Below are 15,958 nucleotides of genomic sequence, written 5' to 3' on the forward strand. Positions count from 1 at the left end.
ATATAAAAATACCTATTGCTTAATGTGTTTATCTCTTGTTTGTATTTTTGAAGTGATTTCTCAAGGTTTTGCAATGGAATGCACTCAGGAAATAGTGATCTTTAATTTCAGTAGCACACCTTAGAAGAAAATACTCCTCAAAGCAAAAGTATTCTTAGATGGCTTCTTGGTGATATCTCACTGTATCTTGCATCTAGAAGGGCTCAAAAGAATCTCGGTTTCAGAAAACACCGTATCCATCACAGAGTGCTGTGATGCACCCAAGCGTTGAACACTGTGTTCCACTCTTACCCTCTCCATCATGATGATCCATCTATGCATTTTTGCACTTGAATGTATGGAAATAAAATTGCTTTGATACAAGATATTCTTTATTCCGTATGTTGCCAACCCCAAGTTAATGAGATGACAAAGATAGCGCTAAGTGATGCAGGGAAATGGGAGCTGTGGCATGGGAAGGAGCAGCATCTACTATTTGAGCCAAAAATTCAAGGGGAATTGAAAGCCCTTGCTTCACACCAGTGAGGTATTATAATCAGCTGAGTTGCAGCGTCTTGCCTCTTTGAGAGTCACCATCTCCTTGGCTTCTGCAGAGTTTTTTCTGGTATGTTTAGTCTCTAATTTAGAAAGGAAAAATACCAATTGGCACGTAATTCTAGAAAGATTCCCATTTCCTGTTCTAACTCATCGTGTATCCAAATTGCATTGCACTGGAGCTCACCTCTGTTGCCTATTCATTGCCTCAAATCTTGAGGTTCTAACTAGTTACCATGGTACTGAATTTCTCTTTTGATTATTTTGTGAAATTTTTAGTTTGTTCTTTAGCATTTCTGTGTAGTATTTGCTGATAAGATGAGAGCCAGTAAAGGAATGAACTTGCCCAAATTGTTGTACTACAGCCAGTGGGTTTTTGTTAATGCACAAGTGATGCTTCTTTTCATATCTGTCAGGGAGCAAATTGATACAAATATTCAGTGACTTTCCAAAGGAGAACTTAGTTCTTGGAAAATTTGTGTGGAATTACTTTCAATTTGTTCTGAAATCTCTGCTTTTAGAAGCATCTTCACAAACTGCCAGTGTGCAGTCAGTACTGTGTAATCTGTTGTGTAATTATATTGTGTAAATATTATCAGTAGGTACACTGCTCTCTATCGGGCTACTGTCTGGTGTTGGAGCTTCCACTGTAATAAGTGTGATGGTCTTAATGTCAAGCAAAAGACTAAGTGAGCTTCTCTCATCTTAATATGCTTAAAATACTAGAGTTTTTTCCACTCCCCTGTTTAGTTTGTTGCAGTAGAAATGAATTACGCTTTAGCTGTTAATTCCAAATACTTTTAGTTTAAATACAAGTACATAATTTGCTGAAGAAACTTGAATGGTTTTTGTGTAATTTCCATGTTTTCCATTTCTGTTACTGGATTTGTCCGTCTTGTAGTAACACTGCATTGTTCATACGGAAAATACTGATTATGAACTCTTCCTTTAGGTTGCCATAAAAATAATTGACAAAACACAGCTGAACCCAACTAGTCTACAAAAGGTAGGTTTTTACATTTAATCTTTCAACTGTTTTGTAACTTTTTTCGTTTCACCACCTCCTTCCATTAACCCTGAATGCCTGTGCTGGAGAATCTGAAGCATTGCATACCTTGCACACATCTGACTACTGTATTTAATAACTAGTTTTGTAACAGATATTTTTGACAACCCTGCAGTTGCTCAAGATGAACTTGTACAGAGCTGTAAACTGAGAAAACAGTGGTGTTAGCCACTTCCTTTGTCTCCCAAGCATAGCAAACTCTGTAGAGGGGACGTTCGTGGTTTGCTGTCATGCCCCCATGTCTCCTTCATGCTGGTCACTTTGTTAAACTTACAAATACAAAGCTTATGTTATGTCCTCTTAAACTGGCCTTGAAAATACTGCCTCTGGACTGAAGGCCAAGCAGTATCCATGCCTTTCACATAGTTTGCAGCAGGAAAGGTGACGCAGGTTTATGGAACAAATTGGAGCATGGCTATTCTGGTTTCTTCCCTCTAGCCTCAAATGTTTAATGTGCTGTTACAGTTGTATCGCCTTATCTATTCTAGTAAGTAGTGATAAATCCTACTCTTTCATCAAGCAAGCCAGTCTGCTTTGGAGTGCCTGCAGGAAGTACATTTAAATGTCACTTTTACCTAGGACTTTTCTAACTCTGTCCTTTTAAGTGCTGCAGTCAAAGGCTTTTTATTTACTTTTGAGTACTTTGATAAAAAAGCTCCTTGCAATATTTCTGTTTGAACGAGGGAATACCCACAACTTACCTGCAAACAAAATGAAATAGCGTAACCGGAGTAAACTGGGGAATATACACATTTGGATTTTATGCAAATACTAAAAAGACTGTGTGACAAGATGATTTTATCAAAATCAATGGTGCAAAAGTAAATTGGAAAAACACACAAGTTCTTACATTGTATGGTTTGGTTGAGAGGCAAAGAATAACCTATAGAAGAAAGACTCCGTCATCTGAGCAGGTAGCAATTTCCCACTGACTCTGTAGACTGGGTAAAAGTAGATAATGTGGTTCCAGTTTCCTCAGAATTTTTTTCAGCTTAATCCCTGAGGTTATTGGTAATTTCTGGGTAAGCAGGGAGGAAATGAAATGCAGATTAGGTAATATGATGGATTAGATAAAGTTGATTTGTGTGGCAGATCTGTGCAATTTGGAGTACCTGAAAAAATTGTTAAATGCTTGAAGCACTTGGAAGAGAAACAAAAGCTGTGTGATATGAAGGGGAGGGGTCAGGGCATGGGAAGAATGGTCAGAGAAAAGTAGAGAAGCCGTGTTTTCAGAAAAAAATGTAAAATGTTAATGCTTCAAATCGTGTTATCTTGAGATTGGGCCGTAATGCTAGCTTAAGCTCATATTCAGGTACAAAGCAAACCTTCTACAAGTCACAGGTGTTCAGGTGGCAAGGCCACAAGCTGGAAGTGTGCTTGTTTGCCCTTTGGTTCCTGTGTTTCAGCCTGCTCAGTGTCCACTCGTGTCTCCATCTCCATTGTAATTTCATTTTAATTTACAATTTATAAAATTAGATTATAAAGTGTGATTTGTAAATTGGTCTTGTCTACCACTAGGTTCCTTAAATGGGAGTCTGGAACAATAGTACAAAATAGTGGGGTAGAAATCGGATCAAATTTGGAGAGGGAGATTGCTAATGTGCTCACCTCTCTGAGCTCATTTGTTATATGAGCACAGAAAAAACTTAGCAAGATGTATCGGTGTTCTCAATTCAAAAATTGAAAGTAACTTTCTTAAAATTAAATGCCTGCTTGTCATAGTAAGCAGAGTGAATGCACAATGCATTACTTTCCAGTTTTGCTTCATCAAGGCTTTTTTTGCAAACCCCTGCCCCTTTTCCCCCAGCACTGTCAGCAGTGCCATAGCCTCAGTCCATTTGAAGCCAACTGCGCACGCGACCTGTAGATGCAGGGGAAGCTAAGATGGAAGTGCTTCTGATCTTGCACTTCTGGAGAGAGCGATAAAATATTTGAGGTATGGTGGGGAGGGAAGGGCTGTGCCGAGAAGAGGGTGTGGTGTGTAGTGTCTCAGCTGCGGTGTAGCTGCATACCCTAGACATCCTTAGGTGGGGAAACAAATGGTGATTAGGGCTGCCGGTTCTGATTTCTTTGTATTATGTCTTCCACACCAATATTCAGCTGCCAGAAAGAAGTTAACCTTGTTACGGACTTGCTTTGCTTTCTGGAGCAGTAATTCTTGGTATGCCCTCGCAGCAAGCTCCAGGCGGCTGCACTCCTGACAGCTCAATGTTCAGCAGCGCAGCTCTTCAGAAGAGTCGGGTTTCTTGTCTGCTGCTGAGGAAGTCTGTGGTAGCCACATGCAGCTACTCTTAACTGTTGTTTTAGGACCAAATTACTACTCTGCTGCTCTTGCTTGGCAAAGAGGAAACTGGAAGCAGTACTTCCCTGCTTTGAAAGAAAAGGGAATTCTTAGAGCTTTTTTCCCATGCTGGTGGTGTTAGTCATAATCACTGTTCTCCACAAATATACTTGTGTACCCGGTTCCACTGAATACCAGCCTCACTGGAAACAAGTGCTGATGCTACAGTAGTTCACTTCCTCCTAGACCAAAAAAAAAATTGTTTGTTTTTTTTTTTCTTTTGAATTAGCAATGCCATTATATGCAAGGTTTTTTTACCAAGCCCATGTAATAGCACTAAATCACTTCTCATTTTCCTTTTTTAGACCTTGGCTCCTCAGCCAAGTATTTTTGTTCATTATGTGCAGATGTTTTGCCACTTGTTTGGACCATTTTTTTATTAAAGTTTTTTAGAGTTCTTAAACATCAATTTTAACATGGACCATGTCCTTTCTGACCATGGGTCAATCAGTATTTTAAAAACTACAAGAAAAGGATGAGAATTTAAAACGCCCAGGCTTTTCTGCTTAAAACAAGTATTTTTTTTTTCTGTTTTCAAGTTGTGGTTTGTTTGAGGCAAACTTGTATTGTGTAAAGGCTTCCTGCTTGAGGCTCCTAATTATATGTAGGGCATATTTCAGTGAGCAGTTATCAGGAGGAGCCTAATACACAGGTCAAGCTTGAGCTGGCTTGGAAAAACATCTTGCGAAAAGCCCCCCTCTTTGGGGGGAAGGAGGCCAGGATATGTTGGTGCTCTGCATCTGACGAGTGTACTGACTTGCTTTTTAGCAAACTATTTTTTCACTATTTTTTAAATAATTTGTTACTGAAACTCTTGCAATAGCTAATGCTGTTCAAAGAGAGTTGGCTGAAAAGACGGGTCCTTCTTTCCCCCCACTCCCTTGTTTCAGATGTGTCAGCATAATAAAGTTCAAGTAAAATTGATTCAAGATTATTACTCAGTATGTGTCTGTGCTTCCATTGCTGGTTTGTTGGGGTTTTCTTACTCCGTTTGTCAGCTAGCAGCATTAATTAAATGTAATTGTTTCCCCATATTTAACATGGCTTACAGTCAAAGGACCAGACCACAACAAAGCTGAAAGCCATTTGTTTGGCAGACTAAGGATGTTTGTCTTTGCCTAGAAACATTTGTAGAGCTCCTGTTGATGGAAAATGAGCTGTTCAACAAGTTGGGAGTAGTTTTTAATCTCAGTATTAGAAATTAAACTGATAAGCACTGTTTTCAGCTGATTGCCTTTATGGTCTCATTATGACAAGTAAGTTCCTAAAACCAAGAAAATTATTTTCTGCATTGAGAACCTTCACGTTACGTCTTCTGATGTTACACCTTCTTCTGCACTCCTGTGGCAGAGAACCTCAGATGTGTGGGCTTTTACCATACCTGGCTGTTTGCAGTGAATTTTACTGTGTGATGATAACTACCACTTCATTTGCTAGAAGTTGATGCACATAATATTTTTGGGGAATGAAATCTGGGAAACCTTTTTTCAGCATACTGTGTGAAAGTTGTATGATGTTTTACATTGTGTTCCTCTATCAGAAATAGACTATAATGCATAATACAATGTCAAGCATTTGCAGATATCCCTGTGGAAGTTGCTATCTGTGTCAAAATGCCACACATAACATTTAAACTGACTAGAGGAGCACAATCTGAAGTGCATTTATCTAACTAAAATTGTAATAAAGAATTTGGTTGTATCCTATTCTCAAGTATTTTTATTTTTAATTTCCTCTGAGACAAAAATAGTCTTTTTTTAAAAAGCTTATTTCTAGTCACCCACTTCAACAAATGGCTCATATGTAGAAGCTACTTTTTGACATGCTTCATTCGGGTTAGTAATACAGAGTAGTCTTGTGGACCAGTGTTCTATTTAGAGCAGCCCAAAATGTGGTTATGAGCCTGACTTTATCACATTAGACCATAAAAGTGTACAGTGTACAATGGAGGAAGTAGCTAGCTCCAGCCAAGTCAGCATATTTTATTAAAAAAAAATTTGCGTAATGAATATATTAATTTACATGATGATATTGTGAATTTTAGCCTCGTTTTTACTGTCTTACTCTATATTGCCCTTGATTGACTGTTCTTGTTTGGTGGCACCAATTATCATTGCCTGTATTCCCATACTTAATCCTATGAATGTTTTTTTTTGTTGTTTTTTTTTTTTAGGTGGGTGAGGTGATGATAAATAGGCTAACGGCTGAATAACAGCCAAGGTCTTCATCTGTGCAGCAGTGGAGTTGCCCTTTATCTGAGTATTGGGGGTGGAAGATATCAACAATCAATTGAGAGCGAATTAAGCAAACTGTCTTCAAAACTTTAAAAGCTGACCAGAGCCTTTCAGTTATATAAGTTGTGATTAAAAGTGTTAATGGAGTATTCAGAATATATTATACATCAGTTCAGCTGAACTGAATGAAAAATAAGAAAAAAATAGCTATAGAAGCAACTGCTTTTAAATTTCTGATGATCAGAGAGAGATGGTGAAGTAGTCTACCTTGTCTAATTATATATGAAAAAGCTTCAGAAATAACATAGTTTTTAAAAAAAAAAAAAGGCAATTTACTTACCTCTCTAGGGGAAAAAGAAAACATGCATGCATAGTTTTTGAAACTCTGTTTTTCATGGCCAAAAATTTACTCGATCAATCAATCCTGATTGCATTTAAGCAGCTTGTCATCTAGCGAAGTGTCAGGCATAGACCTGGATAATGATAATAAGATAATTAAAAGCATTTGGAAAACTGTTTGGTTTTACTCTGTGTTCAGGTAGTGTGCCATTCACAGCCGTGGCTGTAGCATGGGGGAGAAGGTCTGTTGGGCAGTGCAATGAGGATTGCTCCCCAAATCTTAGCCTTTACAGAACCATCAGAAAGCAGCGAATGGTTAGAACAACTGGTATCCAAACTGTGGTATTCCCCCCCCCCCCCCCCCCGTTTATTTTAATCCCACCCCCCACATTTTCTTTTATTAAAAGACACAAAGACACAAGGATTTTGTTTTGTTTTGACTCTTTGGTGGTTTTCTGTTTGTTTCCTGTTTCACTTTTTTTTGCTTTTATTGAGTAAGTACACCTACAGATTTTTGAGTCGTTAGTAATATATGTAGACATATTAAATGTCTTCACTTAATCTGAAATCTGACCTGAGGTAAATCTTGCAGCAGCACTTTTTTTCTTCCTTGCTGTTAATAACAATGCTGTTATCTCGTACTTACAAAACTCTTTCTTTTTTCCCATGTCTGCATTCCTGTGGAGCTGTGGACTTTTGTTCTGCTTCAGTCTCTTTACATTAAGTTCAATATGATCTGTTACGTTACCGGTATTCCTGTAGAAGTTGGTGTTAGGTTTATAATAAAACCCGCTTTTTGAAGCATGCTGTTAGAAAGTAATCCTCGCTTAAGAACGTCAACCCTCTGGGGTCTTGGGCTGGCATGGGGGGAGCTGCAGAGGCAGAGCAGCCACGCACTTGACTGCCATATAGCGTACTGCCTAAAAAGATAATTCTCTGGGTTTTCCGAATACACTAGTATTTGCACTTAAAGTTTTTTTTTTAATAATTTTTTATCTTGGGTCTTTTCTGGGAGAAGAAGTGGGACTACTTTTACTTCATCTGCTATCAACCAACTTCATTAAAAGCAATGTTTTATATTGCAGTAACGATACCTGTGGCATTTCTAGTATTACACTTACGGGTTTATGTGCATCTTTTGTCTTTTGCAGAAGAGGGTTTTCAGAGGTGAAAATAATTAACAGCTGATCAGTAATAGACTTTGCTTTCGTTTGTGATTTGTTAAATGTTGTCCAGTTGCAGGAGGACAGAGTTTACTCTGTGTGACAGGCAAAGTTGAACTCTTTGGAAATAACTACTCAAGGAAGACCCTCCTCGCATGGGTATTGGTGTTGGGGAGGCGGGGAACAATATCCTTACAATCAGTATATGGTCTCTGGGTGCAGCACTGTTGATCTAACGTGATGCTGCAGTTTGAAATGGGCAGTTGTACTCCCTCACCACCCATCCTGCCAAAACAGATGTGCTGGGGTGGGCAAGGGAGCTGCAACAGAATACTTAGAGATGGAGTGTTTTTATTTGGGGGCAGTTGTGTCTTTCATGAGGTTTTCTGTTAAATTCATTCCTGGACCTTGTGCGTCAGTCTGGGTTAACACCAATGCTTGCATAAATCGAAGCAGTACGATCCTTTTGCATAGGAAGGTGAATGGTGAAGAGGGTGGGAGCAGGCTGATCCCTTTGAGACTGTACCCTTGAAGTAATGGTGTTTCTTCTGTCTGCTGGGAATTGTTGGGTCAGGAAAACACTGTTTGTGTTCTGCCCTATTAATTTTGGCAAGTACATTCAGCGTGTTGTACTGGCCAAACAGGCTTGGAGGGATGGATGTCTGGCAGTGAGAGTCAGTGGAGCTGCAGTGACAAACCCAGGACTAGATGCTACTGTGCCTCAGTTGCCTAGCAGGAGCGCTTCTGAAGGGCCAAGGGGGAGCCTTGTCTCTCCATCTCTCCTTAAAACTTCCTCCTTGCTGGTGTAGTTGGATAACACGCTTTTTGTGTGATATAAGCAGCTGATTTTTCACCTGTGAGCTCCTGTTGTAGCACAGTAATTCCATGGCTTTAACAAAGTACTGAAGAGTGATGAATTCATACCAGTAACATACTGCAGTGGTCTTCAAAAGGTGCTCTGGTGGGGGTTCACGAAACTTTGGAAACAGTATTTTCTGTGAAGGGGGTGAAAGATGGTGTGAGATGTACTGGCCAGCAAGAAGCTGCATGGCCCATAGTGGTCTTCTGGCCCCAAAAGTCTGCGAATCACAGAGCTAAGATCACTTCTTTCCTGAGCTATCTGGAGGCCTACGTGGGTGTGTTCAGGTTTTTGAGGGTTGATTTGTTTGGGGAAGGGTGTTAAAAGAAGCGGGCACTTAACTCTTCCCTCCAATAAGTGCTTATTTCATGAACTTCATTGAAATGCTAATAGTAATGTTTGCCCTTTGTGTTTAAAGAAGTATGACAAAATGATCAGGCTTTAGGAAGAATGGGTGTTACCTATTTCATTAACTTATTTCACGTTTTATGTTTATTTCAGCTCTTTAGAGAAGTAAGAATAATGAAGATCTTAAATCATCCAAATATAGGTACCTTGTTTCTTTCACATAATTTCCAACTCTGGAGAAATTTTAGCTTTCTCACTGTTCAAATTATTGTGGTATGAGTTTAAAAGATGATTCTGCACTAGGGTGTTAATTTACTGTAAAGTAGCAGTAATAAATACTTCTTCAGAGCTGTGTGTTTAAAGAAAAAAACAAAACAAAAAGCATTTTGGTCCCTTTGCACAAAACTGTTATTTGCATAGCTAACTGGTAATTTTGCTCCTTTTGAGTATAATATTGATTTTGACTGAATTCAGGCTCTCATTAAAAATAAGTATATACCAAAACCAAGAAGTGGTCAAGAAATTGTTCAGGATTGTATATGTAAATGATGTAGTGTTGTTACGGGACTGTCAGCAAACTGACTGATAACTCATTTGTCACCATGTATGCCAGTTCACTGCATAAAAATGGCTATTGCTAATGCTCAAATCTGTGGAAGTTCTGCTTAATGTAGTTGCTTTTCCCATGTAACAGAAGCAAAGTATTGTTTCTTGAGAAAATGTTGTTCTGTATGAGTTGACCAAATGTGTTACAGTATTTTCGATTTAGAAACATTAGACAGAAAAAGCTACTTTAGAGTCTGATATTGTCAAGCAGCAAGCAAACAGGTTGTTTTTTTTTCCTCTGACAGAATTCTCTGTGGGGTTGACATAATACTTCTGCAACTAGTTAACTGATTAATAAATGGCTTTCTTTTCTAGTGAAGCTATTTGAAGTCATTGAAACTGAAAAAACTCTCTATTTAATAATGGAATATGCAAGTGGGGGTAAGTACCTCTCTGCTGTGATGACACATGTAAACAAATTGCCAGGTGGGAGAAAACACTTGTTTTCTTGTTTTCTTTCAAGTTTTGCTTTCTTTTTCAGCAAATATTAATGTCACGGTAGCGTAAAATCTTAAGCAAAATCTTTAATATTCTCTGGGACTTCTTTGGGCAACATAATTAATTAAAACTTGTAAAACCAGCTTCTGAACTTACTGCAACTTAGTAACATTTGCTTTGTTTTCACAACTCAAATTTAATGGGAATCTTTATTCGGCCATCGATTGTTCCTGTCCGTAACAAATGCCAATCTTCTCAATTTATTGTATTCAGCTCCCTACCTCTGGTGTCCTATTTTGTATAAGATATTTGGTAAAAACATGTTCAGATGAAACATTTCTGTGTCTCTTTAACTGTTGCTTTCAAAAGCACGAATACTGCAACTTCTGTTTTTTAGATGTTGATGGCATTTGATGTATCTTAATCACAGACCTTCTGCTGTCAAGAATTGTTAGGCTTAGCCTTATACCATTTTAGGAGGAACTTAAACATTTATTCCTGATTGCAGAGGGAGGGGGAAAAAAGCACACATCATGCAATGTCAGATATTTTCACCAGTGCTAGAATTAAGGTATTTGGTCTTAAGTTACTCCTTGCTGGCTAAAATCTAATAGCACTCAGTTTGTCAATGTGACCTTTTAGCATCGGCAGCTGGGAATCTAAAATAGTTAAGGCTTTTCTCTACTTTTGGGAGGGAGATAGAGACTTCTTTTCAGAGAAAATCAGCATTGAATTCTGACTCTGATGTTAGATTACGTGAAGTTTAATGAATTATTATAAATCAGGTAATGATTGTCTACCTGCCTACGTTTTCTTCTAGCAGCTCCCTAAATGCTCAGCCACGATTTGTCTAAACAGAAACAAAGTTGGTAAAATACCGTTAAAATATTGGCTAGTACAGGTGTTTGTGGAGGCATCTCTATGCTGTTTGATGGTACTAGACTTAAAAGTGAAGTCCTATTGCCATCTAGTGATTAGCTTCTAGGAGGTAGAAGGACCAGTGGTTATCTAAAGCAGTGAGGATCTTTCTTAGGGTAATGGAGAGATGGATACTGTACTGGTGTAAAAGGCCGTGAGCAGTACCATTTGCACGTGCCATGTTGTGCAAGACAGGAATGGCTGGTAATTTCAGTGGCAGGCATCAGTTTCCCATATTTCCTTTTTATCAAGATACTGGTCACACATGGTGCCTATGAACTCTGTGGCTGGAGGATGAAAGAAACTATTCCTACAACTGCAACACTTTGCATAAATTGGGGATAATTCTTTCTCTGGTATCATTTTCCCTGAATTATGAAGAAGTGTTCAGGTTTGTTCCTTCAAGGTTTTTGAAGAAACAGCTGTGAAATACAGCTGAGAGTTATCTGAGTTGAGTATTAAATAATACAGTACAGGGGGAAGTAAGGCTATTTTGTAGAAAATCCTGACATTCCTTCAGATTGCTCAGTTGTTGCTTTTCCTGCTGTATGACTGGGCTTTTTACTCAAATTTGGTGGAGTTGCTTCTTTTCAAAAACAAATGTGAAGTTACTCAGCTCTTCCCTTGTGAGGTGGCTATCTATAGCACCGTTTTGTTGCTCAATAGAGAATATTTAGACATTTGATCCACTTCTGAAGTTCTCCTTAATTTTGCATATTAGCGAAGAATTTTTAAAACTGCGTACTGGTCTGTGTTTGTAGGAGTTCTTATGTATGTGACTATTGGGTTTTAGTAAAAAAGAATCTCCCATGCTCTCACAAACATGTCAATGTTTCATGGGCTAGTTGGCTGCACCGTTGCAACTACAGTGTTGCTCAAATGTTGTAGTCTGTATTGATGTGCTATAAAATGACTGGATTGATTAAAGGGGGAAAAAACCAAAGCACAACAGATCTTTAGTACTGCTTTAGTAATCGCCTTTAGTCGTCCACAGCCATACAACATTGGGCTTGTTCAGGAGTAATCCTTCCCAGTGTGTCTTACCGATCTGATGGTTGTGTGATGGGTCAGTGTGTCCTGCTATGCTCATTATTGTGACCTACCTTTTGGTACCTCTTCCAAGCCTAGGTTAAAGCTAAGATTTCTGATTTTGGCTAGAACGCTTTCATACACATGCACAAAGAAAAATTCTAGTGGTGGTATGACAATATTTACAAATATCATCAGATGTTCTCATATATGAAGCTTTTTTTTGTGGGGCAAAAGAAATCCTTTTGAGAAAGTCTGTGAAGTGGTACGTGTCATCTTTATTTACAAAACAGTAGTATGCTGCTCAGTTTCTATTATAAATGATTGGAATGAAATGGGGTTTTTGTCTATATCCAGTCATTCATTAAGTCTTACTATTTTCTTGTATGAGTAAGATGGTGGTGTAGTAAATTGCATAGCAGTTGTGCCTTGTTCTCTTGAGCTAACCTGTAATCATAAACTTGAAATACAGTCATTTCAGTGAAGCTGCTGCGGGCAACTGCTAGAGAGGAATCTCTAGATTCTGAAGTTGGCATTAATGTATCTTGTTATTGACTTGTAGGGGAAGTGTTTGACTATCTGGTTGCACATGGAAGAATGAAGGAAAAGGAGGCTAGAGCTAAATTTAGACAGGTATGTATAACATTCCTATACAGCAGCTTCTGCCCCCCCCCCCCCCCCCGCTTTTTAATGCTGAAATGAGTAAAATGGCTGTCCTTTGCGTTTGACTTCTAGCAGTGTTCAGCATGTTGTGGACTTGTAGCCCTGAGTGAGAAAGAACTTGGGTTACAGTAGTATTTCAAAGGGGTTAGTAGTCCATTCAGTGGTGCTAGTTTTCTTAGTGCTGTGTGCCAGGGTGTCCAGGAGTGCCAGAACACAGTGACTGCTTGATTTGGAAGTATATTCCATTCCAAAATTCATTTCCTCTGGTTTGATTTCATATATCCTTAGTTCAGCTGCTCTTTGGAAGTTATTCAAATGTAACAGGCTACAAACGCAGGCAGTGCATGTAGCAGGCATCCGTTCACATCCATCCACTTACATGAAAAGATGCAGTTTAATAATTGTTCTAAAAAGTCATGGAAAAGTAATTTCTAAGCTTGTTAGTTTAGCTTTATTTATGATGGATAAACTAGCCGTGCAAAGATGTTGGCATTTCATTGATCTGTAAAAAGCATTTCCATTCTACAGTGAAGCAGTATTGAACATAACCAGATATTTTTGCATAACTAACTAAAATCCAAATCTCTGCTCTTGTAACATCTAGAGTTTCATTTGCGGATCTGACTGGTCTGCTATACTTTGTTTCCTGCTCTTGTGCAGAAATTTGTAAATGCCTATGTTATTTCCATCCCTTTGGTCACTTGGATAACCTAGATAATGTTGTGAAAAGTAATAAATATCAAAATTATGCTCCTGCTTAATGACACTTTAAAATAATGAATAGGGACAAGAGTGTTTTATTGAACGATATGTAGGGGTTTTAAACTGGTGAATTGTAGCAATGATGTGACAGTTTCGCTGTTGGAAGGGGAGGCTCCTATTGCTTCACTCCTTAAGTGTAGCCATACAAAAGTAGAAGAAATTTGACACAATATATGAGACTTCCAGGAAATTAATTAATGACTTTCACAAAATGCCTTGTAAAGAAAACTTTTACACTTCCCTAGTGTGGGTAGTGTGACTGAAAGGAACAATTTGGGAACTAGGAAACTGTGCCACAACTGTTTAGCTCCCTCTATCTCCAATAGTAAGAATTGTGTGAAAGCAATATAAACAATAAGCTCAAAAGTAGCAATGAAAGTAAAGAAAAATAGAAACGTATTTAACCCAACATAAGGAGGCAACAAAAGCATTTCTGTGAAATCCTTGTTCCTTTTTTTTCTCTCATCTCTCTAAACCTTGTATTTACCCTCTTTAATCTTCTGCAAAAAAACCCAACACACTAAAAAACAAACAAACAAAACAACCCAAAAAGAGCAGCTGCAGACTTCATATCCCCAGAAGTGATTTGTGGTTACTGGAGTTACACAGCTTGATAGTAAGGAAAATTTTTCTTCCTCTTTAACAAAATCTTACATGTGTTTTTAAAGCTGTTTCCCTCCCTTTCATAGTCCTGCAGGTAGAGAACTTTCCTTTGTGATTGAGGGTTTCTTGTATGTGTTTCTGTGCTGTGTTGGAGTAGATGTGATGGGTTGTGGAGCAGTCATTCCCATTTCAGCCGTCTCTTCTAAATCTCACACTGTTGCCTTGCTCTTTGTAATGTCACTTGAAGAGCTTCAGAGTAACTTGAGGGGATTTGCTGTTCTCTCTCAGATGTGAATGTTGGAGACTTCTACTGGTATGGTTCTCTGTTCTTTGTCCTCAGTTTCTTTTATCAGGAATTGTGTGGAAAAAGATCTTGGAGTAATTCCATTGAACTTGCACGTTTGTTCAATAGTTACCTATTTTTTTCTAACAATTCGACTCCCCTTTAAGTGAAAACTTGTAGAAACAGGTCAAACATGTTTTACAGGCACACTTAGTGCTTAATTTTATGGGATAATGTGAGTAGTACAGGATATATGTAACTTCATTTTTTCAAAAACAAATGTGAAGGGAAAGCATTTAAAAGGTAGGTTACCTGCTGAGCTGGGTATTTGACCCATCAAGAGTTGATTTTACATGCTTCAGATTCGCAGCTTCAGTTTTCCGTTTGTGTACTTCGGTGGACTAAATGCTGTTTGTAAAGATATATAGATGGCCTCATTTGAATCCACTGAAATATACAGAAGTATGTTTTCAGTTTCTTCCTATAAGCCTTGCCTCCTGGTGCAGACAGCTGTGCTCTCCCCCCTCAACAGCTGACTTCCCAGCTACTGAGCTCAACCAATTTTAAAGGACCTTGATCTCAAAGATAGGAGGTCCTTGAGAGCTTCAAAAGCATGAGTGCCTGGAGAAGAAAAGAGAGAACCCTAGTATTAACCCGAGGAGAGAAACTATGGCACAAGCATATTGCACTTTGCTAGAGAAGAGCATGCATGCAGGATGGGTCAGGAAACTTTGGTCAGTGCTTGGCATTTATTAGATGCTAGGGCTCTGACTGTGGGACAGTGTCAAAGGAAGCTAGATCTTGCTGTGTTTACAGGTCATAATACTATTCATTTCACCTTACTGTAGTCCCAGAATAGTTTCGTATAGCTTTTAGCCGTTGTTGGAGGTAGAATGCTCTCTGTAGACCTTTTATCTGATTCAGTGCAGCTGTTCTTATGTTAGATGGGGACTTATGACATAATAGGGATTTTTTTTTTAATTCACTAACTTGTTTAACAGACGGTGGCTCTCTTTAAACTGAAGAAACAGTTGTGCCATGGTATTGCGCTTAGTTCTTACAATAGGTTGTAGTATATCTTGTTTTCAGATCATGTTTCTTCTTTCAGTAGATGTGATTTCTGGATCAAACACTTGTGTTTTATCTGAGGGGGCACTTCCTCTCTAGCAGGCAAAGAGCAGAATTTGGTAATTCTCCCCTCTTCGCTTGTTAAAAAAAAAAAATTTTTTTTTTTGTCCATTTTGTTATGCATACTTAAGGTTTTTAGCAGGAAAAAAAGAATGCAAAAGACAGTGATCACATTATTCCAGTCACGCTTGACAGGGAACACAGGAGAGAGTACAAACACTAAAAATACAGCCATGCTCTGCAGTTCTCCATTTCAAGCTCCTTTTGTGCAGCCATGTGTGAGAAATTCAAATCCAGAGTGTTTCGCATTCTTAATGTCACCTCATTTTTATTCCCCTATTACAGGCTTCCAAGCAGTTCTGGTTCGATCTTACGATCCTTTTTCCATAGAAAAATCTGCCCATCTGGATAAGAATTAATGCAAAAAAATGGGAAGCCAAGACTCAGGGCAGGGGGTCTCCCAAAATTGATGTGTGTTACTTCCCTCTCTTCCTCTACTGCAGCCAATTAGATCTGGCCTCCTTCAGTCTTCCCACTGTTTCCCTCCAGAAGCAGTTTAGAATTTTTAATGCTGCTAGATGTTAGGACAGATCTTGGAAAATAAAAAAATCCACAAAATGCCTCTTACTTGTATGTTCCAGTTA

General features: G+C 38.6%; 1 protein-coding gene across 14 annotated transcripts in view; it reads left to right on the top strand.

Annotated features, from left to right (window-relative positions):
* MARK3 (microtubule affinity regulating kinase 3) overlaps window positions 1–15,958 on the top strand; it is a 65,118-nt gene that overhangs the window by 18,190 nt on the left and 30,970 nt on the right. For all 14 annotated transcript variants that reach the window (XM_076345507.1, XM_076345510.1, XM_076345508.1 and 11 more), the window contains 4 exons: window positions 1,487–1,540; window positions 9,038–9,086; window positions 9,806–9,871; window positions 12,438–12,508. In XM_076345507.1, coding sequence (XP_076201622.1) covers window positions 1,487–1,540; window positions 9,038–9,086; window positions 9,806–9,871; window positions 12,438–12,508 — 240 coding nt within the window. The remainder of the gene's footprint in view (window positions 1–1,486; window positions 1,541–9,037; window positions 9,087–9,805; window positions 9,872–12,437; window positions 12,509–15,958) is intronic.

The sequence above is a fragment of the Aptenodytes patagonicus genome, chromosome 7 (assembly GCF_965638725.1).
Source record: "Aptenodytes patagonicus chromosome 7, bAptPat1.pri.cur, whole genome shotgun sequence".
Lineage (NCBI taxonomy): Eukaryota > Metazoa > Chordata > Aves > Sphenisciformes > Spheniscidae > Aptenodytes > Aptenodytes patagonicus.